The following is a 24,734-nucleotide window of genomic DNA, read 5'->3' on the forward strand; positions in this document are numbered from 1 at the left end:
GATTAATGCATTATTTAAACATTCATCCTGCTTATTCAGTTTATTCTGTGTGATATTTGCTTGGCACAAATTTCGATTACGCGTTTTGAATAAAAAAAACTATTTCATAGATGCAATTGTTCTGTTGTAATTTTCGATTTTCCGATTCATTAGATCTTTCTCATTTTCGAACCAAAACAGATCGATCAAAAATGTATATCTGACACAAAGTAAATGATCTCAGCGGATGTTGAAGTATTTTATAATAAATTCCACAATTTATAATGCAAATGGTGATGAGTTACGTGCATATCTGCGTCAGAACTCGGTCAAATCGTATATACTGGCAATGCACCGACTGAATGGAAATAGTAAACGCACTGTTGAATAATCTGACATCAAGTATTTCGTGTTGGTTTCATGCTTCATTGATCGGAATTTTGTTGTTTTTTTTTTTCATTCGGGAAACAAAAATCTCGATTTTAATATGAGCGTGTAGTGCCTTCTACAAAAAACATATTCATTTCTTCAAGCAAAAGTTCTTTGATTTAACTTTTATATAAAAATTCACAGCTTAAAAAAAAAAAACAATTCGCATGATCCTCAAATAAAACCTCAATTTTCCATTATGGTCGATAGTGAAAATGCATGAAAAAAGCGCAACAGGCGTGTTCTAGCTTGTATACCAGAAATACACGTGTTTTACCATAACAACGCATAGATGCAATAACATTCGGACGATGAACTTTCTATACATTACTCGCTCATTATTTTCTGATTCTTCATTTATTTCGCCGACAAAAAGAACCATATTAACGTGCACATAGTTGCGTTCCAGCCGAGATTATGTAAAGTGACGTACAAATAGATTGGAAAAAAGTAAACAACTCACATTATGAAATATGAAAACACAATAAAGTAGAAGTTGTTTGAAAATCGGTTTAACTGAGAAGAGACGCATTAGAATAACAATCCAATTATCGTGCATCGTCAACGGCAGTTTTTTTTTCGGAATTATATTTCAATTTTTATTACATTGTGTTGACGCTGTACCATCGTTCACAATGTTACACACACCTTTATTTTCAATTGTAAAATGCCAGATAATGTGATAAAAGTGATTTTTTTTTTGTATCCAACGTTATATGAAAAGCAATGAGGGAAGATGAGTTTGATGTCTTCATTTATACAAACTTGGATTACTTCACTAAAAAATATTGAAAATGCACGCAACAAAAATTATTTTGAATTTATTTGGCTCTTCCAAATTAACCTAAAAAAAGTTCAAAAATGTGTGTAAAATTGCTGACTTTCAATTTCATTTTCTATGAAGTTTCAACATATTTTTGATTTGTTCGTAATTTGATTTATTATATACAGAATTTACGGGAAAAAACATCGGTTGAAAAATGAGCACTTTGTTTTCATCAAATCGCGTTCTCTTCGGTTCATATCATGCATTTTTATCATAACAAGTTTTTTTTTTTAATAATGGCAGTATAAATTTGTTCATTTTACAACATTAGATGCAATTAGCAAACAATCGGTGAGACTTTTGGTATGCTCAACTTTAAAAGTTTAACATTCAAACGCCTTTTTGGGAACGAAAGAACGGCGATATGATGTTGATGTTTATTAATGTGAAAGGCTGTGAAAATAAAGATGTTTGATGTAGACAAGATGTGCAAATTCGTGCCCTATTAGCTGCAATATTTGCATCGGTTAAATGTTGAATAAGCGTTTTGTTTTGCTCCTCTGAACTTAAACATTTTAATGAAAAATGCTTTCAAGTAATTAATTTATGTGTTTAAAATCATAAATGTTGCCATTTATGAGACTATTTGTTTATAGCAATACTGTGAACTTAAACAGCATCGTTTATTATCACTTCCAGTTATTCGTTTCTCTTTAACGATCGCATCAGACCGAGCAGACCGATATGAAAGGGAGATTCTTTGTTTCTATTGAATTGAATTTGTGGAATGGAAGTAGAGCAAAATAAATGTTTCCCATGTAATAAGCGACATGTCGCGCCCACAAAATAGACTCATTGCAAAAAAAGAATAAAGTAAAAATCATTTAGTTTCCATTTATTTTTGGGAGAAGTAGATCGATGTCAATTTACGTATTGCGACTTCTTCTCATTTACCTGTGACTCACAGACTGACTCATTTGTCAGTCTTTTAAATTGTAATTTTTTGAAAGAATAGAAATGTCTCTTCTGATGCTTACCTGAAATGAGAAAAGAAAAACAAATAGTTAAAATACATGACGATTTTATAATACATGCTAACGATGATAAATGTTTTCGACAAATTTTGTTTTCGATTCAAACGCTTAAACTGCGTTAGACGTGAATTTTAAATAAGAATTTAAATGACAAAAAAAATACAAAACTGACTATAATTAGAGAGATTGAATGCCACTCCTTCGGTTGATCTCAATAGTTCAAGCACTTTCATTAATTATAAATCGCCTTCAATGGAAAAACTCTCTTGAGCATATCAGAGATTCTTGTTGCAAACAACGTGACCCTTGGATATGTGGATTTAATAATCCGATAATAATCACCACCATTGAAGCAAGAATGACGTAAAATTGAATGTCGATATACTTATCGTAGGCATTTATAGATTTCACACCATAATGATTGTACAACATTCAGGTATGTTGTTTTTTCCATAGGGTTCGATCGATCGGAAAGAAAAATGCAATGAAAAATTCAAATCAGTAGGGAAAAATTGCGATTCACAACAAAAAGCAAATCGAATACATTTCCTACTCATTGAATGATCCAAATAAATGGTTGCGTTTCATTCATTGGATTAGATGGTACCATCAACACATGCAATGAACACTTTTTTTTATTCGTTCTTAATTAATTAGGTATTTTTTACACCACTGCAAAAATGCGATCAATAAGTTGAAGTCGATCACTTTTCCGATCACATGCTACAAACGAACAGACACGCCAATTCGAACGATGATTCAATGAACACATTCGAAATGTAGAAATGCTGGGCACATTTCTTTCGCATATATTAATATACAATTGGAATTCAGACATAATTCAGCGGCAGGTAGAAAGAAAGAGAAACAAAAACAAAAAATTCGAATACACTCTGTTTTAGTACAGAGATAAAATAAAGAAAATGTAAAGAATTCAATTGATTAGCAAATATTGAGCATGTGTGAGCATAAATCAACACACACAGTTCAATAATCGTATGAGAAATAGAAACGGTTGTTTTTGTGTACGCGCGATAAAGCGAATGTTTGCACTCGCTAACCGCTAAGTTATCATTGTACTAGTTTTTTAATTGGGAAAATCTAGGTGAATTTTTTAATCTTTGCACAATTTATTTCCATTACAATATCGCCCTCATAGTACGCGTATAGATTTAAAGTCGACGCACTTTACCAAATTACAAACTATTACGAACGCTTACAAAGGGAACTTTCTTTTGAATTCGTAGGGCCACGTAAATAAATTAAAAAGGTTCACATGAACAATTCAACACATTTAAATAAATCAATTATGCAACTATCTGCAAACCCATGGGTATTTAATTCGAGTAATCGCCACGATATTATTTGTGAATACATTTTTCATTGAGAAAGAGTCGCACTGAATATGTGATTTGTTTTTTTATGTCGCAAATCAAACCAAACATAAAACTGAGGCCAACAACGTTGGCCCGATCAAGAAAGAGAGAGAGACGTATGTTACAAATGTTGCCATTGACCGGACAATCAAATGATTTTATAAAGAAGCAGCGTTTATTTGAATAACTTGTTTTTATTATTTCTTTTTTAGTTGGTGCGCGCGCGGTAACATTTCATGCGAATACCACTACAATTCACCTCTGATGAATCGAAAGCATAACGATGTAATGATCATCATTTATTAACAACATTTGTAAACGATAGCTATCATTTTGCTTTTTCAATAAACCAGATCGTTTCCAGTATGACTGTGGGCTCTTATACCTTTTCAATTCACAAGTGTGTTCAATGATCATGAGTGAAATGAGGAGAGTGACGGAGAGAAATAAAAATAATTCCCGTTATCGGGTTCTCAATGTGGCAAAATACCTTACATTCAACTTTTGTGGCTCTTCAAAGAATCTTATCTGTGGTTAGTAAATAAGACGCGACACTATGATAGATGCAAATTATTTTTATACATTGAATTGAATAATCTGTGCATTATCATAGCGTTTTCATCACAACGGAAATCCGTTCTACGCATAACTAAAATAAACTGTTATATTTTACTCTGATCTTACTGCCAGTATTGATTTTATAGGATACGTATCGATATGGTGAGCATCAAAAGAGTACCATTAAAATGTGAACTGTTCAATGCACGGCATGATGCACGACAACAATAATGATCAGTTTTGCGGTCGCCTTTCTAATGTACCCTGTTTTCATGCATTTGTCTAAAGACAAATGACTAAAATTCAATTCACTATATGGTATGTATTAATGAAAGTATGCTTGTAAGTGTTGTGGCAAATGATAACAATATGTATAATACTGAATATTTACATAAAATACATGGCGACAGAACATGACCATTGCGCTTAGTAAAATTAACGTCATTTATTTTATTTTGACTCGCACTGCAACTTTACAGCGAAATGTTTTTGGAAACGCAGTGTTTGAAGCAAAAAAAAAAAAGAGAATATGCACAAAAGAGAAATAAATCTTTTTGTTTACAATCGGTTGGTACTAGAGTGTGCAAATATTTGCAATTTTCAAGCATACTTCATTTAGAAGTACACTGACTGATAGAGATAGTCAATAAAAAAATGCCATTTCAATATGATGAATGTGGGAAAAGAGTCATTAGTCGAAGATTGCAAGTTAGAAGCCAACCATTCATCGATCATTTGTAATTTGTAGGTCATCAAAAATAAGTTCGATATTTAACGGTCTCAAGATAGAAAACAGAAGCCAAACCTCGACATCATAACGCTGCTTTAAATATGAATGTTTGGAATATTTTAAAATGTCCAATGGCACAATTGCCGTTCACATGACGGCGACATGTATCTAGAGTCTAGAGAAAGTGATTGAACCAGAAAACCTAGACATGCCCACAATCTTGAATATGTTTTTATGGTAATGGTTCTAAATGATCTGTGATACTTTGATAATCTGAAAATTTGCCAAAAAAAGTCCAGAGACGCCACATAGTCGACAGCGAAAAGAAATGCGGATATTTCAAACGTCAACGTAAATACGCATGTCATGTCTGTAAAACCATTCAACAATTGTTGAACGACTGCGACAATAGAAAAAATGACCAGTCAATAATAAACGTATGAAATGACGATGGTTTTTGCGCTTTTTACTTCGCACATTAATTACACAAATGGAATCGCAATTCAGAAACAATGTCTCTACAATAAAAAAAAGGCTGCGTATGTAACGTCTGTCATTAAGTCGGCTTTAGTTTCTTTTCATTCATGTTTTGCTTGAGCGAAGAAATGGTAAACAATTTTTTGTTTCGTTCAAGTGAAAAATAGAGACATATCAAGGTCATTTCGTGTATTTATACCATAATCAACATATGTGGCGTCTTCAACATCTAACACATGGCATGAAATTCACTTTTTTTTTTCTTCAATGACCAGAAAAATATATAATCCAAGCAAACAAAGCCATCAAACAAACGCGCCACATTTTTCTGCATTAAAAAAAACTGTCTGTTGCTTTTGTTTTTCAATAAATTATTGCTTTTATTAATTTCCATTGCAATTGTATTGTGATTCAGATGATTAAAATTGGGGTGCTTCCTTCTTTTCGAAATAAATCGAATTCACATTCTTTAAACAAAATGCAAATAACTTGGCAATAAGCTGAAACCATGATCTACAAGTACAATAGTGCTCTGCTCATATCGTGATGATTCGAACGAAAGAAGCGAAAAGTTTTTCCTCATTTATCATTGTATCAGACATATATACACACTGTTACCTTTTAATTGGATCTCAAGCTTTTATCTTTTCGTGCAAAATGGAAACACGCCAAAAAGAATGTATACAAGTGTACGTGGATGGCGCTTATCACATTGATTTTTAATTGCAGTTACATAAAATGAAAGTTGAAGAGGAAGAATTTTAGCAACAGGTTCAATTACAAAATCAACTTCGCTGAAAAACAGAAAACACAACAACAATGAACATTTTCCATTTTCACTACTAAGTGATCGCACCAATTCAAATACTTAACTAATTTCATTCAACAGTTTGTGGTCAAAGAGAAAATGCAGCGATTAAATGTTGACAGAAGAAAAAATCAAATGGCACAAGTCACAATTTGGTTATTCAATTTAAATCGAATGATGCACATCTAGTGTCCATTGATTATACTGCATTCACAAATCGAATTAAATGTTCCGAATATTTTCGATATGCAACATTAAACAAAGGACTTGAGGCTTGTTTCAATATATTTCCGCTCTTCCAAATACCAAATTATTTCGGTAGTTTTGAAATGGGCTTAAAACCCAATGAACATGTATTCATTTCTATTAAACTTTGGGATTTGCTGCTGGGTGATTGGATTCTCAAGCATTTAATTTAAGTGTAGGAAAATTGATGTGATTTTTTAATTCCAATTGAAATCAATGTTTATAGACGAGAAGATTACAGGCTTCCAAAAGCGATCTCGATTGCGATACTAACAGATCATAGAGATAATGACACTAATAATTCATGAAACACACCAACGCTAAAAATGGCACTAGCAATTGCAGAGAATTTGCTCCATAGACGTGCATGCTATAGCTTTGAGAAACGAAAAAAAAAATCAATGGAGTACACTTTTTTAAACATTTATTATCGACCGAGCTAGTTGAAGAATGCTTGCAGCATTACAAATGCTGCTTGTGTTACCAATGACGTGGTCCATGTTATGCAGCTTGCTGTATACGCATATAAATTTATTCGATTAAATTATGGTTTCCGGTAATGGTATTTTTGCAACAAAGACAACATTTAATCACTCTCGTTTTATCACATTATACATTTATGTTCGTGGGATTGTTTGAAAATCAAAATGTTAAAAATGGTTAGACAAACAAAACTTGCTATACTCCCATATATTTTTATTAGCTTTATGGATATTACTGTTATTATCAATGTCTCTCTCTCTCTGTGTGTGTTGCTGAATATATTACCAACCGTTCATCATCAGTGTTATTAATAATTTAATTTTGTAGATGAACAAATCATTTTCACTTGCACCTCGCCGCTTTTGAGAGCGAAAACCGAAAGGTGAAAGCATTTTTTTTATCACCGAAACGGTGAGAAAGATGTAGTATTTGGCACACGATTTAAATCTGAAGTCAATGAATGCGAACGTGTATGTTGTCCCTTTCGCTTATTGAACAAATTCGTTTAAATTTGATTTTTTAAATGTTTGTTGCCCACGTTGCCGACAATAATTACCTACACATTATTTATTAATTGTCGAAATATCCAATGATAATGAATTGAAAGCGTAAAACTTATGTTTCGGAAGAAAATAAAGTATGAATATAAATATTTATACTATATAAGCTCATCAAAAAAAACATAAAAGATGTCAAAGGACAGGAAGTGAAAACACCTGTTTGTATACAATAATTTCTTGGAAATATGCTTAATTTAAATGTGTTATTCCCATTACACTGGAACAACCAATTTACAATAAATATCACCAGTCAGCTAATATGAAATGCAGTCGAAATGCAAATGAAACCAAATAGTATGAGACATTTCCTATTCTTCACCAATTTTCCACTGCGACTCGATTTCATATCGAATCAAAAGAATTAGATCAAGAATACAACAACTTGAGTAGAAAGCAAATTGGAATGGTTGCCACAATATTTAGTGTGAACGGATTATTACAGACCGTTATTCCACTTGTGGCAGAGTTAAAATGCAATTAAACCCGGAAAATCATGTAGATAAAATGTATATTACATTGTGTGCAAATAAAATTTGATTGTAGTCGCCATTTAGAACATGTGTAAACATATGCCTCTCAGTCAGTCGAACGCTTGAAACCTTAATAATAATTGCATGTTCGTTGAACTGTTTGTTGCAGTAATTTAATAGAAAATTTTCACCATGGCTCATTTGATGTACTGCATATATGCATCGGTAAGAATGAAGAGCGAACGAAAAACAATGGTCTGGCAAAGTATTGGATTACAGGTCAACGAAACCTTTAATAAAATAATACTTTTACCGAGAAACTGTGCACTCAATTTTGTTGTACATCACAATGGTTGCTTGCAGCCTTTCGATCATGAATTCAATGACAATGGGTCTGAACAAAGTGTCCAATCCGATTTGTTCTCATTTCACCGTATGGAGAGTGTAGTGAAGGTGCTTCACTACCAGGGGAAAAACAGAATCGCATGCAATTTTTATTTTGTTGCATTTTATGAAATGGCTTCATCGTCTGTCATGTTTCTTAATGGTTCCTCCGCCGTCGTTCTACATTCGAAAGTTCAATTTTTTTCAATTCAAATAATGTATTTTGCACAAGACGCTTAAATCCAAAGCTAATTCTCTGCAAATAATAACCATCATTAACTAGACATTGTAAGTTTTCATTTAAAAGCATTGAGCTCGTGGACTTGTAGACCCAAACATAATTGTATTTTGGTTATATTGCTGCTATATTTAAGTTGAAAAGTGTTTGGCCGCAGTTTATGGGTTTTAGAACATTTGCGCTCGACTTTGCATAGACCTGCATTTTTGTTCCATTGAATTTCTTGGAACGATGGATAAAAGTTCAGCTCGAATTTGTTTTGTGCAGCATAAAATTCTTTTTTGTCGAAGAAGATCATATAGCATGAGATAAAATCGGTGAATGTAATTTTAAATATCTTGCGAGTATTTTTCTTAGGTTTTTCCGCCATGGTATTTCGCGATTACAATTTTTACACGCTGGATGAAAAAATATTGTTCAACTAAATCATTCCCTCTGTTTGCACCTCGATCATTCAATATACACACTTTTATCCGATAATTTCACATGAATTGCTGATAAATCAAATTCTATTCATGGAATCAATGATCGCACAAATCGTAATAGATTAAAGGTATGTGCCGCCTTTGAGAAAAAAAATGTATAATTTTATCTTGAGAGGAAATGCCTTAACAAAGTATATTGACGAGTATAATGTATATTATATTCATGCCATGAATTTGATATTTAATGCACCATTAATTTTGGCGTAGTTTCACTTTCAATCAGTTTCATATTTAATTCATGATTGCATCACGTACTATTGAGATTTTTCATTAAAAAATAAACTTTTATTTTCAATAACCAATCATTTAATCTAACAGCGATAGCATCCTGAATGCATTGTGTGATTGTCTTTTGATATTGCCTGCTGATATTGTTGATATAAGTTTATTTTGTTTTGTCAACAAAAAATGAACACAGACAACAAACAACCAACACTATAAGGCAAAACATATTTGCTCTAAAAACAAAACAAATACGGATATAACAAAATTGATGGTTTCCGAATCAACTGTTATTTCTGTCATTACATAATTTTCAAAGAATTTATTGAACAAAAAATAATTATTTAAAAAGGTTTTCGAAAGTGATTTTTTGATATCGAAAAAATATTAATGAATCACGAGTATTAGGATTGAATGGCTTCAAAACCATAGGTAAGGTGAACAAAGAATCCAACTATCATATTTTTTGCATAAAATAGTTGGCGATTCACTCAACTCGTATGGTATCGCTTGGGGCAAACTTTGTCTCAGATAACATCATAGAGGAGCTCAAGATGACATTACCGTATAACGTATACGGAGAATGAACAGACAGTAGCTTCCGGTGAATGTATTGTGTTTCATTGTTTATATTTTTTTACTTGTTTGGGTCGAAGAGTATAGTATTTCACACTCTTGTGTATAGTAAACTCGAACACTGAAATTACAATTTATTTGTGCAGTTTTTTTCATTTAAATTAACGGAAACAAATAAAGTGAAAAGTTGTTGAGAAATTTTCGATTTTGGAATAAAGTAAGCAGCGCATATGGTGAAGTGACCGTTTATGAAGAGCTCATACGAATATTTGGATCAATGAGTGCGTGCTTCACAGGTTGAATTAATCGGTTTGGATTTGCATAATTATGCCAATAGATTCATCAGTCTTCTATATTTGTTTGTGCTAAAAATAATTACCACTCAATCAGTAGTTATACGCAACGATACCATCGGCTTATTGCACTTATTGAATAGACTCACGTAACAGACCATTTCATACGGAAGAAAAAGGCATGTGCATCAAATGTGCATTGATTTTTAAATCGAGAAACAATTTAAAACCGCTTAACATGGTTTGTTTCACAACTTGTTTGGTCCAATGTCATCATACAAGTGGTAAAAATCGAAATACAAGACATCACATCAAAATCAGTAGATACAATCAATAATTAAAATATATATCAAAATAAATGAATTTGCGATTATCAATAAATCAAATTACCATCAAGCATGTATTTTGATGATCCATCCTCCATTGCTGAATCCAAACCCATTTCGTTATACAAACTCATTTCAATTGCGTTGAATATAACACTAATAACTTCGTTTGAAAATCACAAAACAACACTTTCAGTTTTACTGAATGTTCACTTGGATCGATTTATCTATCACTGGTACCATTGAAATTTGATTTCAATTTTATGAGCCTAAATAAATGTATAAAATTCACATCTTTTTAATAAAAACAAAACATTCAAACGAGCAAGCAATAAAATTTGGCAACTATATTCATCTGCCATTGACATTGAAATACCCATCAAATTGCGCGCTTCGTAGACAATTGGCTTTCACTGTTCACTTTGACGACAAAACAAAAAATAAATAAATATCATCAATTCGCTTTCATGTTTGTATTTATTTTGATCATCAACCATTCGCTAAATGTTTAACATTTCTCTGATTCTAAATAAATCTATCAGAGAATTTTCTTTAAATAATTGGTATGAGCGACTACTAATGTCGTAACAAGTTACATTGCAAAACTTCACTTGATATGCGCTATGATTTGTACTTTGAAACAATGGTGGAAATAGCGAGATCCCAACTGGTTGAACTTTGTTCATAATTTTAAAAATTAAAATTCAACGAAACATTGAGTGTTGTCAACCCTAGAGGCAATGGATCTTACTTTAATTAAAATGAGTGAATATGTGTGCTCTATTGGCGATATACATTTTGAATACAAAAACACGGTTGACTTATTACTTGGCAGTTTCGTGCAAGTGTGTTAAGGCCACACGTATGTTTTTTTCTCGAAATTCATACAGCCTCTTAATTTCAATTTTGCCGATCTCTTGTTTGTTTCTTGTGTCTCTCACAAAAATCCACAAGTGAATATATTTGACTAACAATTTTGTACACGTACCGAAACACTGCGAATATTATAGGAATTCTTTTTCATGAAGCAACTGACTCATTATTCTATTTAATCGTATTTAATTGTGTTGATTGAAGTGATGATGAATATAACGATTGTCGCAAAATCGTGTGTGATTGTTAGGACAAAATTTTAAAAAGTTGAAAACGGAAACGGCGAAATCCACACCACATAAATATTAATGAAGTTCCATTTTAGAATTCTGTCGGCAAGTTAGTTTTTGAGAAGCACTCTCAGCAGCAAGTTGTTCTCAATTTGAATACAAAGTGAGCTAAAGTTTCAACATTTTGTATACATTGATTGGAATCAATTTTTTATAAGTTTACCGCGGTGAGTTGTCGATATAAGGTATAAATGTTGCATTTTGTTGCTGTTTTTATATCAAAATATATAAATGTCAAAATCAACCTTGAATAAACTTGATTTTTTAAATCGGTCATTTTAGTATATGATATTTTAAGATTCGCCAGTAACTTGAATCGATTTTGTGAAGAAAATGTCAAAAAAAATCATTTTGAGAGCGCGTTTTGCAAAGAAATTGAATAGTCACACATTTTGATTGTAAAATCTAATGCATTTAGATTTGTTTATTTGAAAATTCAACGATGGCCAATTTTATATTCTGACCTGGGAAATTTTTAATACAAAATAGTAGACACTAGTGTAATAGAAAATGATCTCATTAATGACGAACAGAGGCTGTAAATGATTGGCCAATAAAAACCATATTTAATGTATTACGCAAAAAGAAAGGTAAGCAGAATCAACTATTGAATGGACTTTTCTTGTAACAAGTTTCTTTTATTGCAGCGATTTGTCACTCTATTCTCGTGAAATAAACAATACACGTGTTGTTAAAGTACACATAAAGCATGTGACATCATTATCAATTGTTATTATTCCACACTCCATAGTAAATAGGAATACTCCGATCTAACTATCGAATCACTATATATTTTGATACCAATTCAATCGGCCTATCGCCGTCCTTTTATCTAAATTCACTGATTTATGCCTTTCTCACAATTGTTTGAGATCCATTGAAACCCAAATAATAACTTTATTTCATCGTTATCGAATGCGACGCGAACAAGTCACTAATTTTTGCTAGACGTTTTCATTGACTGTAAATAAAAAACCTGACCACAATATATTCGAATGACAACTGACTTCACTATCATCTAAAGAGCAATACTCGCTATGAATTGGCACATGTATTTGCATCGAGAATGCCAATCGAAACGCGTAGCTCGTAAAATTTTCATGTGGTTGTGTTATTTCGACGCGTCACTTTGAACGCATACAAAGATATGATTGACTGTAATTGCGTGATCATTGGACAGCGGCGACAACACAAACAACATTTTTTTTGCTATATTGCACAATTGAACTTCTCATATGGTGTTGTTTATAGTCGTAAATCAAACATATTATATGTTGTTGTGAATTTTATTCTTGCCAATGAAGGCATATGGGCTTTTTTTATAGTTTTGACTCGAGAAACACCGAATATATTACAGTGAGTGTAATTGTTGGGCCTGATTATGTAGTTGACGTAAATGACTTCGCGCATTTGTGTGAGTCAGTTAGCGTGTCAATATTATTGATTCGTCATGATTCGAGTGCGAGTACAAAGCCGCACCATGAACCACATTCACTGCAAATTTAGTTTCACTATTGAGTTTTTTTTTTTTTTTTTTGAAATACTAATTTGTCATTGCCTCATAGTGATTGGAAACAAATATACGTATGTTTATCAGTGTGAACACTCGTGACTTTTTGCTGCCAGTAAAACCAGAAGTTGAGTGAAATTATCGGAGACAAGAAGTTAAAGTTGTTTTTATGCAAAACAGCTCATGTTAATTTTTAAAGTAAGTGGTAAAATGCAATTTCATTCCACGAACCCGTCTGATTATCTTCCATTTTATTTTGCAGTGGCATCTTCATCAAAAGGAATTGACGATGAAAGAAAGTATAAAAATGCGGCTTGGAATCAGCTCCAAGCTAAATTATTACATGCAAATTACATAAGCAGTAATATTTTCATGTGTGTAATGAATTTCCTTATGACTAACTGAAAGCTGCAATTCCTATTCATTCTTACTTCAAAAATCTTCCTTTCTATGAATCACAGCCCATTTTGTGGCTCAATCACTTCAACTACAATGCCATTGACTATGCTGCAAAATTGTTAGTTAAGCGAAACTTGCATAATCGACATAATTTATAATTTTTTCCTCGAGTAAATAAATGAATATGTTTCTTTTCAAGTAACAAATTCATTTGAGTGCGCACAAACGAGTCTAATTGGGCCAACCATTGTGTTACTTTTTTCTAAATAAAAAAAAACTCCTTGCTGAAAAACTTCTATCGAGCAAATATCACTGTAAAAAGGTTTGCACATGATTGTCACCAATTTTTTTTTTGTTGACCTTGGCATTCAATTATTTTCGCAGAAATATTTCTGTAAGTTAACAAAATTATTAAATGAACACTGAAAAACATGACTTGTTCTGAATTTTTTGCTTAATTCACTACTTTTACTTTTTTTTGTATGCCAATCGCTTTGTTGTAATATGAATGATAGACTCTATATGTTTGAAACCGTTGTTTCTTTTCGTTTCCCTGGTAGTTTCGCGCTGTACAGTGTCAAAGTGAACTCGTGAAACCCAAAAACGCGTTATACAGTAGAATATTAATTTCAATACTTTTCAAATATAGAAAAATAAATCCAACAATTGAATAAATTTCATAGTATCAAACTATTCAACACTAAACACAAAATTGTTGTTTTACTAGATTAAAATAAAAAAGAATATATAATTTCTTTTTTTCACTTTTTGGCAATTTTTTAGTTCGTAAAAAGTGTCTGAAGTAAAAATGCCATCTAAAAAAGTATGGCTCACCCTTTATTCGACCGAATTTTATTGCGACTGAACACGATATCAACAACAACGACCCGATGGTTGTTCTTCCTGTGTTTTTGTTCCCTTCTGTCTTTTGCAAATATTACACTTACCATATGGATGTCATGGCGTATTGTGTGTGTATGTATGCGTGAATGCACCTCGTTTCGTGTAAGGAATGGTAATGTCTATGTATCATCGTAAATTGCGTGTGTCATTCGGTCATTGTATTTGGAATGCTGTGCGCATGACAGCTATAGAAGCAGTTCCAGCAAGCAAATTTATCGATCGACTAATGTTTACAATATTGACATGCAACACACATATTTTAATCCAGTTTGGTTACCGGTCTGGATTTGTTATGCTTTGTTTATGTTTTCCTTTATTCTATATTCGTTTTGTTGTTCCTTACGAGTACCGCTTTGAACAATGTGCTGATCTGATGCTCCAAAATTGTTTTGTTAAGTTAGATTCTTCAGAATTGCATCAATGGTTCGATGACCTTAGCTCATTTCTACATTGATCTTTATAGTCAAGCACATCTGTATATGTCCAAGCAGTATTGAATTAACAACAATGTTTTGATTCACAGCTGTACGAGTTTATTTTATATGAAAAGGTATAAAATGGAATCACCGCATTATTGGATATTATTTTTTGCAGTATCCTCGCAAGGTGTAGAACGAACCGAATTGATATCAATATATATTGCGAATAAAGCAAAAAAAAAAAATATATTTTTTTATACATTTCGAATTGAAAGGTGGTCACATATCAATGAAATTCGAAACCAAAATCAATTATTTGGCGCGTTCGATTGAAATTTTTTTGAAAAATTCCGTAAAACTGAACGCTTGTTATTGTTAACATAATTAGCGGCAAAATAAAATCATAGCTTCTATGATTATTACTTGTGATGGCCGCGGGGCATTGAATAATATTAATTTTGTTGGGCAAATGAAACGCCTCCGTAGACAGTAATGCACAAATACCATTATTGGTAAATAACTTTCACTTGCGCCAATTCGAAAAACATGATATCTTCAGATGTTGAGCAACAAGAGCGATTGGTGAATTCTCCAATTTTAATTGCATACTTTGATGGCGCAAAATTGTTTCAATTATCAAGAAATTAATTTAATAATAAATGTAACGAATTGAGTGATAATTGCCATGATTTAATTCAAATTTGTGGATCAATATTTTGTATTCGCAGCGAATCTGTTTTATTTTTCTCTCTCTGAAGTTCAAATTTTCTAGCGCGTATAAACAGGAAGCGTACAATTGTGACCAAAAGTAGTTAAAAGGCCTATTGGATAAATTGAAACAACGAATCATACGATTTCTTTGAAATGAATGTAGCAGTTAAACAAGTAGTTAGTTTATAAAACAACACTAGTCACCACAGTGCACATGTCGGCATTTGTCTTGTTTTCGGTTGTCATTTGAAATGTTACGGTAAAAAGAATTTGATCTTTTCCGATTATATTTTGCTTCGATTTCATATAGTGCATTTGCAATTACTTTGGACACTTGTAAAATAAAAAGAAACCCACTCTACAATGTGGGCTGTAGCTATAAATTATTGATTTTAGTCGCGGTTGCACGATATTTTAGTTGCACGTATTTTAAAAATATTGCCATAGATTGAATTATTGGTCGTTAGCGGCATTCATTAGATTGGAATTTCATGTCGGAAAAAACTTGAATTGACAACTTTTAGCATGTACTGAATTTATCGTAATAGTGGCTGTTGTGAATATAGTGCAATGTGCAGTTCAATGAACTTCAATCAGTCTTCTTAAAATGGTTTTAGCCATAAGACCGATTCACTTTCATCATTATATTCGTGGGACGGTTTTTGCCATTATTGACCGATTTTTCTTCCTACAATGAAAATGAAAACAAGTGCCTATTGCAGTTGTGAATAAAATAAATAGAAAAAATGTGATATTTATCATCATCGTCATCATTTGACCTTTCTTGGATCTTGGAATGTCATATCATAACAAATATTCACCAATACCGTCCCATCGGCAATAAAATTACATGCGAAGTGAACTAATGCCGTATTCTACATAACGGACCATTATAATATGGCTTTGATCGATAGCAATAAATCTTAAATTGTTGGAAATATATTGATTGAAGAACGTCTCGAAATCAATTGGGAAATTTCATATTTCTCCTACCAAATTACATTTGAAGTAATCGAAACTGTAACTTTGTAATTGAAAATCGTGATTGAATTTTGAAAATGTTCACCTTAAGACAAGAACGAACCAAATACTACAATACAATATTTTCTCATATACCAAACTCTTACAAATCAGTTTAATTTCGACATATAGCGAATCTATCAACAATCAGTTTTGAATTTAAGATATCAAAAGTTGAAATATATCGTTTGTCGATTTCTTTGCTGTAACTATCGGTTGATTTCATTGCAAACTCAATGTTGCAGTTTCATAAAACCTAATGATACGTGACATAGGCATTTGTATTTTCTCTTTTCAGCAGGAGCATTTCATTTTTATTACATCGACTTATAAATTGTTCTTCAAAGCGATAATATTTATAACTTTTTTGATGATCTTTGTTTCCTTCGAATGAAAAATTCAACTGGCGACAAAAAAGTTACGGTACTTTCGCATAAAATCGGTTGCATTTATTGAATAAAGCAGTGAACGTGTATAACGGTAAAAAGTATTTGTGTATAATTGGCGTCTATCAACTAAATAGCGCTAAGGAAATTGTTATAACACCTTTTAGCGTCAACTGCCCATCATAAATAATGCATTTTAAAGATGTCGTTTTTTCATGAAATTGTTGCATTTATGCAATGAATAAACCTGCATTGGATAATGACTATGTTTCCGACAATTAGCCCAAAATACAAAATCAAAGTTTGAAGTTCGCTTTTGCAGCACTTGTTATATATTGCTTACAATTGAACTTATAGCTGTATGCAAATACAACCTTGGAATTTGTGGTGAGACTGAATTCAATTGGCTTTAAACATATTTCACAAAATACGCGGAGGCTTCGAAAATCGATAATTCGTTTATTTATGCCAAGAAAAGTGGCTTATATAAACGATGCCGCATCAAATGGCATATTATAATGTGGGTGATATGTTGTAGGCCGGTGTACTTGAAGACAAAGACATTTCACAGACGACTTTGACTGAATGTCTGAATGTTCGAACTATGAACAATATTCAATTTATTGACTTTAATTTTAAAATTTAAAATATAATTGAGTATCGACATTTATATACAGATAGGTGTCAAATCGTTGCAACAAGAAAGAAACTCCATTAACTAAAATAGATTGGGTACAATATAATTTGGTTTACTTCATTTCACGACAAATAGTCGTTCGCTATTATATTCTTATTTGGTTTTAAAAAGAGCTTCTTTCGAACTAATTCAAAATTGAAATTTAAATTCAAACGTGAATTAGCAATGTTTGTTCATATTTCAATAGCTACACGTATTACCATTTATGATTAAAAAAAGATAAATAAATACAGATGAAAAGAGATAAAGAATTGAAAAATGCACTTTCTTTTAGTGTTCAGTTAAATTATCAACGTTTAATGTACATCACGTTCAATAAGAACTATTTGAGTGGCATATTCACATAACGCACTTTAACTATAATTGTCATCAGATTTTTTTGCCGCACGATGCATAAATTATACTGTTTTTTAAATAAAAATCTCGAAATATATAAAAAAATATTCAAAACACGAAGACAAACTCAATAAATTATTTCCCCACTAATGGAATTGAACGATACACAAACAGCGTATAACAAACTTGAAACCGACGGTTAAACAAACAGACTGTATACAGAACGACGGTGTTCGATTCAAACAAACAACAATGGATGCAAAATTTCGTTTCCAGTGGATTTTTGTTTAAATGTACAAAAACATGTGCCAGTGCCGTCTGTTAAAGCGAAAGAAAACAAAAGACCGACTTTGGCTCGGCGATGCGGTTGAGAGTGTGTCAATAAGAAGAAGCGGTAAAATTCTATCGTTGGCAAAAATGTCCGAAAGTGAATATATTATTATTATGACAACAAGATACTCGCAAGCATATAAATTCTCATCGATAAAAAGATCAAAGCGGCTGAAAAAAAACATTTTTTATTTGGCGAATAAGAAAAAAAAATTGAATATTTAAACAGAACATGTTTTTCGACACAAACTCAAAGTACCTATGCAAATATTATGGGTTCTGGTGCAAATATTTAATTAGCAACTTAACGAAATGAGTTTAAGTACTCTCAATGTAATCTCAAGTAGTTTGGTTACACAACATAGTCACGGTCTTGAGCATTCATTTTTGTGTGAGCGAATAAATAAGAGACATTTACCTGATTCGGTCCACGAAGCGCATGTATTTTCTCGGCATAAAAGAGACCATTCAAAATCTAAATCATCATAGGATGCCATATTTGGCGTGGTTCGGCCAACGATCGGTAGCAATAAAATAATAATCACAAAAAAACAAAAAAACCGTCGCTAAATCAGAGTCTACTTTGATTGAAATTAATCCAATTTTGGCATAAAATATCACTTTAATTGAACATATGTGTATATATAGTGTCGAAGCAGTGGTAAAAGTTTAAAACAAATGGCACAACAGCAGTGTAGCTAACATATAATATAAAAAACAGGGTTTTTGTGCACAAATTGCATTTTGAAATTTAAAAAAACGGTGACTATTTTCGGATCATACTAATTCTCTAACGAACACACGAATAAAAACAAGGCACATGTTAGCCCTGAATCACAAATAAACACTATTTCTGTTTTCAAATTTACACAAACTTAATTACTTGTTGCAGAAACAAACAGTTTGGTTCACGTGCAATCGATAAAAACCAATGAAATAAATATATTTATTGTACGTTACATCATGAGAATCGAACTTTTCTCGTTGTTTATAATACCAAAAATAAAATTTCCATTCCTTCGTTTGTGCGATTCATTTTGCACAAACAATTTCGAATCAATCTGTTCGATTCACTGTCTTCGTAACGAATACTTTTCGAATAGCCGATATTTCAGTGACATTTGTTTGGTTAGTGTCAAGCTGATTTAAAGTAAGCCACAGACGTGGTTGCTGATGTAGTCAAGACACAGAGAGAGATAGCGAGATGAACAAAAACTTGGAATTTACATTTAAACACTTGTCGTCACACGGTTTACAGAAACAAGTCCACGCTTACACACAAATGAACATCGATAGAAACAAATCAATTCGGTTTAACACGCACACGCATATTTTTAAACGGTTGATACAGACGACATACAGACGACAACCGACTTGCTTTGAACACTCACACAATTAAAATACCACATCCATCGAATTTGTCTCGAAGTAATTGCGTAATTCTTTTTAAATATCAATGAAATGATCATTTTTTTCAAAATCTTCTTTTATTATCATCATTTCTGTCGAAAAATATACTTGTTTTCTTACCGCAAACAAGAAATTGGCGACAGAAACGGTGAATTAAAATGTATGTAATCTCTCATTTTAGAATTATGACATTTGAAAGAACGAACGGGTGCAAAGATCAGATATTCATGGAAGATTACAAAGTGTAAGCTTTACGCTGAATGAAATTGTTTATGCACACTTGCCAAAACAGACTTTGATTCGCTCATTTAGATCAAATTTAAAATTTTATAAAATTTTAATAAAGATGATCTGCGCGATTGGTGAATGGTTCAATCACTTGCACTTTGATCGAAGCAGTCATTGAAAATTCTATTAAATTCTGAATCCATCATTTTTATTAATAAAATACATTAAATTTGTACTTCTTTGTTTAGACTCTCCTTGTAACCTTTGTGTAAGATTATACCGAATACTTTGAATTGATGTTATTTTTTTTAATTCACAATTCACGCTATACAATTTGATGGCCGAGGGAAAGAGCAATTTTATTTAAACTTAAAACTTTCTTCGATAAAATAAGTTTACGTCGTGACTTTTGAAAAGACGATTGAAAACGACCAAAATATCATCAAGTTATGATGGTTTGACTAAAATAGAAAACAGTGAACAATTTGTTTCTCCTATTAAGCGGGTCATTCAATTTTAATAATTGATATGACTTAGATTTTCACCATGTACATGTACATAGTACATTTTAAAACAGTTTAAAATAAATGAAAGAAATAATCATTACACGTTGTAGAGTTTTTGTCTTGTTACATGTATCAGTTTATTATTAAATACAATATTTGTTGTAAGGGATAAGATCTCCTTTTACAATTTGAATATACGTTTCTAGTTTATTTAGTTTTATTTTATTTTAATTTACGTCTCAGCACATGCACATTTTCTAAAATTAGCTTAATTATTTGAAAAAAAAAAAATCCCCGAAAGATCTTTTTGTGAATGGGTTTGATCAATCGAACATTTCGTATCCACGGTGCTACGAAGGTTCTGGTATAAATATATATTTATACCGTTCATATTGTGTGTTTTTTCGCATAGATCCGATGAAAGTATGTATCATTTAATTCAATAATAACATAATTGATGTTTCAGGTGAAACAAACAGTATGTTTGCATAAGAACTAAATTAAAAATGAATAATGAAGTAGATGATTTCAAATGCATTTGAAGAAAATGTGGTTTGTGGTTGTCTTGTGAAGGTCCATTATTCCGTGACCATGGTTTATTTCCTCCTTTATAGTTGTCATATTTCTTTTGTTGGATATTTTTGTTAGTAAGCAAACGTAGTAGAGTATGTGTGTGTGTGTGTGTGTGTGTGTGTGTGTGTGTGTGTGTGTGTGTGAAAAAACACAAAAGATTATCAAAAATTAGATGTTTTTCACTGATTTTCAATTTCATATTGAAATAACAATCATTTTTTTCTAACAACAAAAAAGCTACAGTTCGACTTAAAATCGTCGTTTTCGTCTTATCGGAAAACTCTCAGAAGAATTGCTTTTTACCTGATCTGGATTTTGATTTTGATTCATGTTGCCAATGGTGGCTAATCCCCATTGATTAAGGGCTGCTACTATAGCGGGTGATATAGCTACCGGATTCATGTTCATGCCTTCAATAAAAAGAAATTGAAGAAGACGATTAAACAGAACAGATTTGTTTTGATTTCTTTGCAAATTTGTTAGTTAATGTTAAAACCTTGATTAGGTGGTCCATTTTGTCCGTTTGGGTTTATTCCAAGGGATTGCAGATTTGGCATGTCAATATTTCCACGACTCTGATTCCAGTTGTTGCTATGATGCATTGGACCGGATGGTGGCATATTATTGTTGTAATTATTTCTTTAACATATTGTTCATATTATTGACTTTAACATCACACCAACGCCCATCGATGAAGTGGGTACATGATAGTGCCTTCATTTGGCCTTCGTATGAAGCAAATCTAATGAAGCCAAAGCGTTTCGATTGGCCAGTACGTAGGTCCTTTATAATTTGCACCATTAACACCTCACCGATGGTGCTGAAGTACTCTTTCCTCGGTTGTTTTCCATGGCAGTCCTATTTAAATTTAAAAAAATATATTAGAAAATATCTATTATCGGATGTAAACAATGTCGTGGCGTACCAAGTACAATCAAATCAGTGCATTTCAAACGGCTTTCTATTCGTTTAGTTTTGGCCGTGGAATTTTCCAACGTATCATCACATTTACGTTTATTCTCAGCCACAGAATTGTCCTTCGGAAATACACACAAACAGATCATATTTCCCCAGTCATCGTCGGCGTTCTGAAAGAAGGAGAGAAAATTCTTCTTACAACAAAAAAATAAAAACTTTTTTAGGTTAATTATGTCGTTATTCCGAATAAAACACAATATATTTTTTTCTCATAAAATTATTGTATTTCTTTGTGTGTATATAATGGTGTAAGTAGTAAAATATTTTCCATTGCGATTAACATCGCACAAGGATTCAATCTTTTTTCTGTTTCATCAGGGACTTCGGAATGAAAAAACCTAAAACAAAATCATCATATTTTAATTAACTTGTGTATCCATTTAATCAATTAATTAATACATTTGGCACCCCCTATTCAGCCCGGCAAATTTTTGTGATTGCCATCATGGCGGACCAAAAGGCTAGTTTTGATCAACCAATCACAGTGAAGCAAAACGAAAATGCTGTCATGGCGGATCAAATAAAGGGGCTTACGTACGCAAGCTGACTTTTCCGCATGGAACCGAAATTTTGGGAATAAACTGAAATCATGGTCTTTGTATGGTTGCAGTAACTTAAATTACCGTGAAAACTTGTGAATATTATGTTCTTATCAAAATAAATAATTCACACTAAGTTTAAAGAAATTTCAATCCAAAAATAGCCTGTTCAAAGTTTCAGATCATTACGGTACCACAAAGGCAAGTCTTTCATACAAAAATGAAACTTTTTGTGGATTTTTGTATGAAAAGTGTGTGAAAAATTGATTGCATCTTAAAACTAACATCAGATTCGGGTTTCTCGTGCCAAAAACCCCCCACTTCACATTCATTCAACGTTCAAATTGAAAGAATATCATTTTAAGGCATTTTTCTCATAAGTGCTTCTTGAGAGTCTAAGTTTTACACCGATCGATCAATGTCGTTGAAAATTTGACCAGATCTATTCCTCGTAGTGCCCAATCACTTCGTGAAGTCACATTTTGAATTTCATGTCCGAGCACGAAACCATCGTGTCACCAAAATGGTTGAAAAATGATCAAAAAAGTAAAATGTATGGATTGTGCGTACTCCATTCGGACCAAAAAAAATTACACCGGTCAACAGATATTGCTCAAAAACTAATCAGCACGTCTCCTAGTAGTCCCAAATCATCCTGCAAAATCAGAATTTGAATTGAGTTTTTGGAAGAAGATTTATCGAGTTAACAAATTTTGGCAACACGCCACAGGACACAGGACACAGGACACAGGACACATCACACACAGCGACGCACATTAATATGCCCCAAAATCATCTCCAATCGTGTTTTCTACATTAAATATGCATATAAAACATGTTTTGGGATGACTTTAATTTTTTGGCCTAATACAATACCTTCCCTACACTGGCTGTGCGGAAAAGTAAAAGGTGTCATGACGTCGAAACAAATTGTTATTATTATGAAACATACTACTTCAACATTTGTCTTTTTGTGCCTTAATAATTATTTCAATAATCTAAATATTTACAATTATTGTTATTTTTAAACACAAATAATAAAATAGATATTTTTTGCGCAAATTAAAATAATATGTTCGGATATTTTTTTTTAATCGACAATTCAATATGAACAAATGCGACATCTATATGAAATCTGAATACATTATTTCAGTATTTGTTTTATCGTTCTTCAATAATTATTTCAATGGAAAAAAATTTGATATTGTAATATTTTTTATTTTCAAATACAAATTGATTTTATTACCGAGATTTTTATCTTAAATTTTTTTTTCGAACGATTTTATGTTTTTTTTATTAAACAATTTAATTTGCTCGTAATGTTTTTGAAGAAAATGCTCGTTGACAAATCACACATTGACAGCTGTGTGACATAAAAGGGGCACAAATCCCTGGGATATTTTAATCGGTCCTTTTCGATTAATATCATTTTTGTGCATTTTTCAATTTTTTGTTCATAATATGTCCACCAGATGTCGTATCAAAAATCTAAAGTCATATTTGTGAGTCACAAATTAATCACTAAAATTCTGCATCATTATATTTTTATTTTTTGCTTTTATTCAAAATTTCGCTAAGATACTCTTTGGCCAATAGGCCTAAATAGAAAAATGGGCCAAAGTGGCCGAAATAATGGTGTCACAAATTATCACAAATTAGTCACTAAATCCCTAAAAAGGTTTCAAGGCAATCGCAATTTGCCAGCCTGTATAGGGGGTGCCAATAAATTTCTACAATACAAATCAAACTACAAAGAAAAATAATTTCAATTCCAATTGTAAACTTAACAACTTTTCCTTATACTTTTATTCATTAATTACAGAGTTTGAAATAATGATTAGTTTTTTCAATTCATTTATTTGAAAATCAATTACCATTAGTTAATGTAAATTCAAATTTTCAATTTATTTTTTTCAATTCACTGCAATTAACTCGATATACGGCGCTGATGTAAATATGAACGCTCTAGAATAAAAACAACTTATTGTTTACTCGCATATCGAAACGGAACGCAAAACGGGTGCATATCAAAGCGAGACAATATTTAGTTATCATAGGAATAGAGAACATTGGCTTTTTATTATGCGAAATATGTAAGTTTCATTTTGTGCTGATAACTAGCTACTGTTCTGCCTTGTTTTAGTAACAGAATTTTGTTTCGCTTTGATATGCGACGCAGTTTAACG

General features: G+C 32.0%; 2 protein-coding genes across 4 annotated transcripts in view; both read right to left on the reverse strand.

Moving 5' to 3' along the window:
* The window catches only part of LOC116340435 (cerebellar degeneration-related protein 2), a 33,566-nt gene extending 14,158 nt beyond the window's left edge, over positions 1 to 19,408 (reverse strand). The window contains exons 1-2 of one of the 3 annotated variants that reach the window (XM_031766919.1): positions 17,849 to 17,939; positions 10,505 to 10,709 (exon numbers count right to left, since the gene is read on the reverse strand). In XM_031766919.1, the coding sequence (XP_031622779.1) occupies positions 10,505 to 10,574 (70 nt within the window). In that variant the 5' untranslated portion in view covers positions 10,575 to 10,709; positions 17,849 to 17,939. Of the gene's footprint in view, positions 1 to 10,504; positions 10,710 to 14,346; positions 14,441 to 17,848; positions 17,940 to 18,732 lie in introns of those variants that run through there. The other 2 variants (XM_031766920.1, XM_031766918.1) reach the window with 2 other exon arrangements.
* Positions 19,409 to 20,570: 1,162 nt separating this feature from the next.
* On the reverse strand, positions 20,571 to 22,116 carry LOC116340444. Its single transcript, XM_031766933.1, has 4 exons — positions 21,957 to 22,116; positions 21,528 to 21,889; positions 21,335 to 21,441; positions 20,571 to 21,083 (listed from the first exon to the last, which is right to left on the reverse strand). Exons 2-4 carry the CDS (start codon positions 21,649 to 21,651, stop codon positions 20,898 to 20,900), a joined length of 417 nt encoding a protein of 138 aa, XP_031622793.1. The 5' UTR covers positions 21,652 to 21,889; positions 21,957 to 22,116; the 3' UTR covers positions 20,571 to 20,897.
* Positions 22,117 to 24,734: the final 2,618 nt, after the last annotated feature.

Source organism: Contarinia nasturtii, unplaced genomic scaffold (genome assembly GCF_009176525.2).
Source record: "Contarinia nasturtii isolate CC-2019 unplaced genomic scaffold, AAFC_CNas_1.1 Cnas_scaffold_688, whole genome shotgun sequence".
NCBI lineage: Eukaryota > Metazoa > Arthropoda > Insecta > Diptera > Cecidomyiidae > Contarinia > Contarinia nasturtii.

Excerpts from the sequence above, each read along its gene's own strand:
- LOC116340444 (XM_031766933.1), bottom strand. The coding sequence starts at position 21,651 with ATGCCACCATCCGGTCCAATGCATCATAGCAACAACTGGAATCAGAGT. Across the intron at positions 21,442-21,527 it reads AAATGGACCACCTAATCAAG|GCATGAACATGAATCCGGTA; the intron begins GTTTTAACATTA and ends TTTTTATTGAAG. Across the intron at positions 21,084-21,334 it reads AAAATCAAAATCCAGATCAG|AAATATGACAACTATAAAGG; the intron begins GTAAAAAGCAAT and ends ATCCAACAAAAG.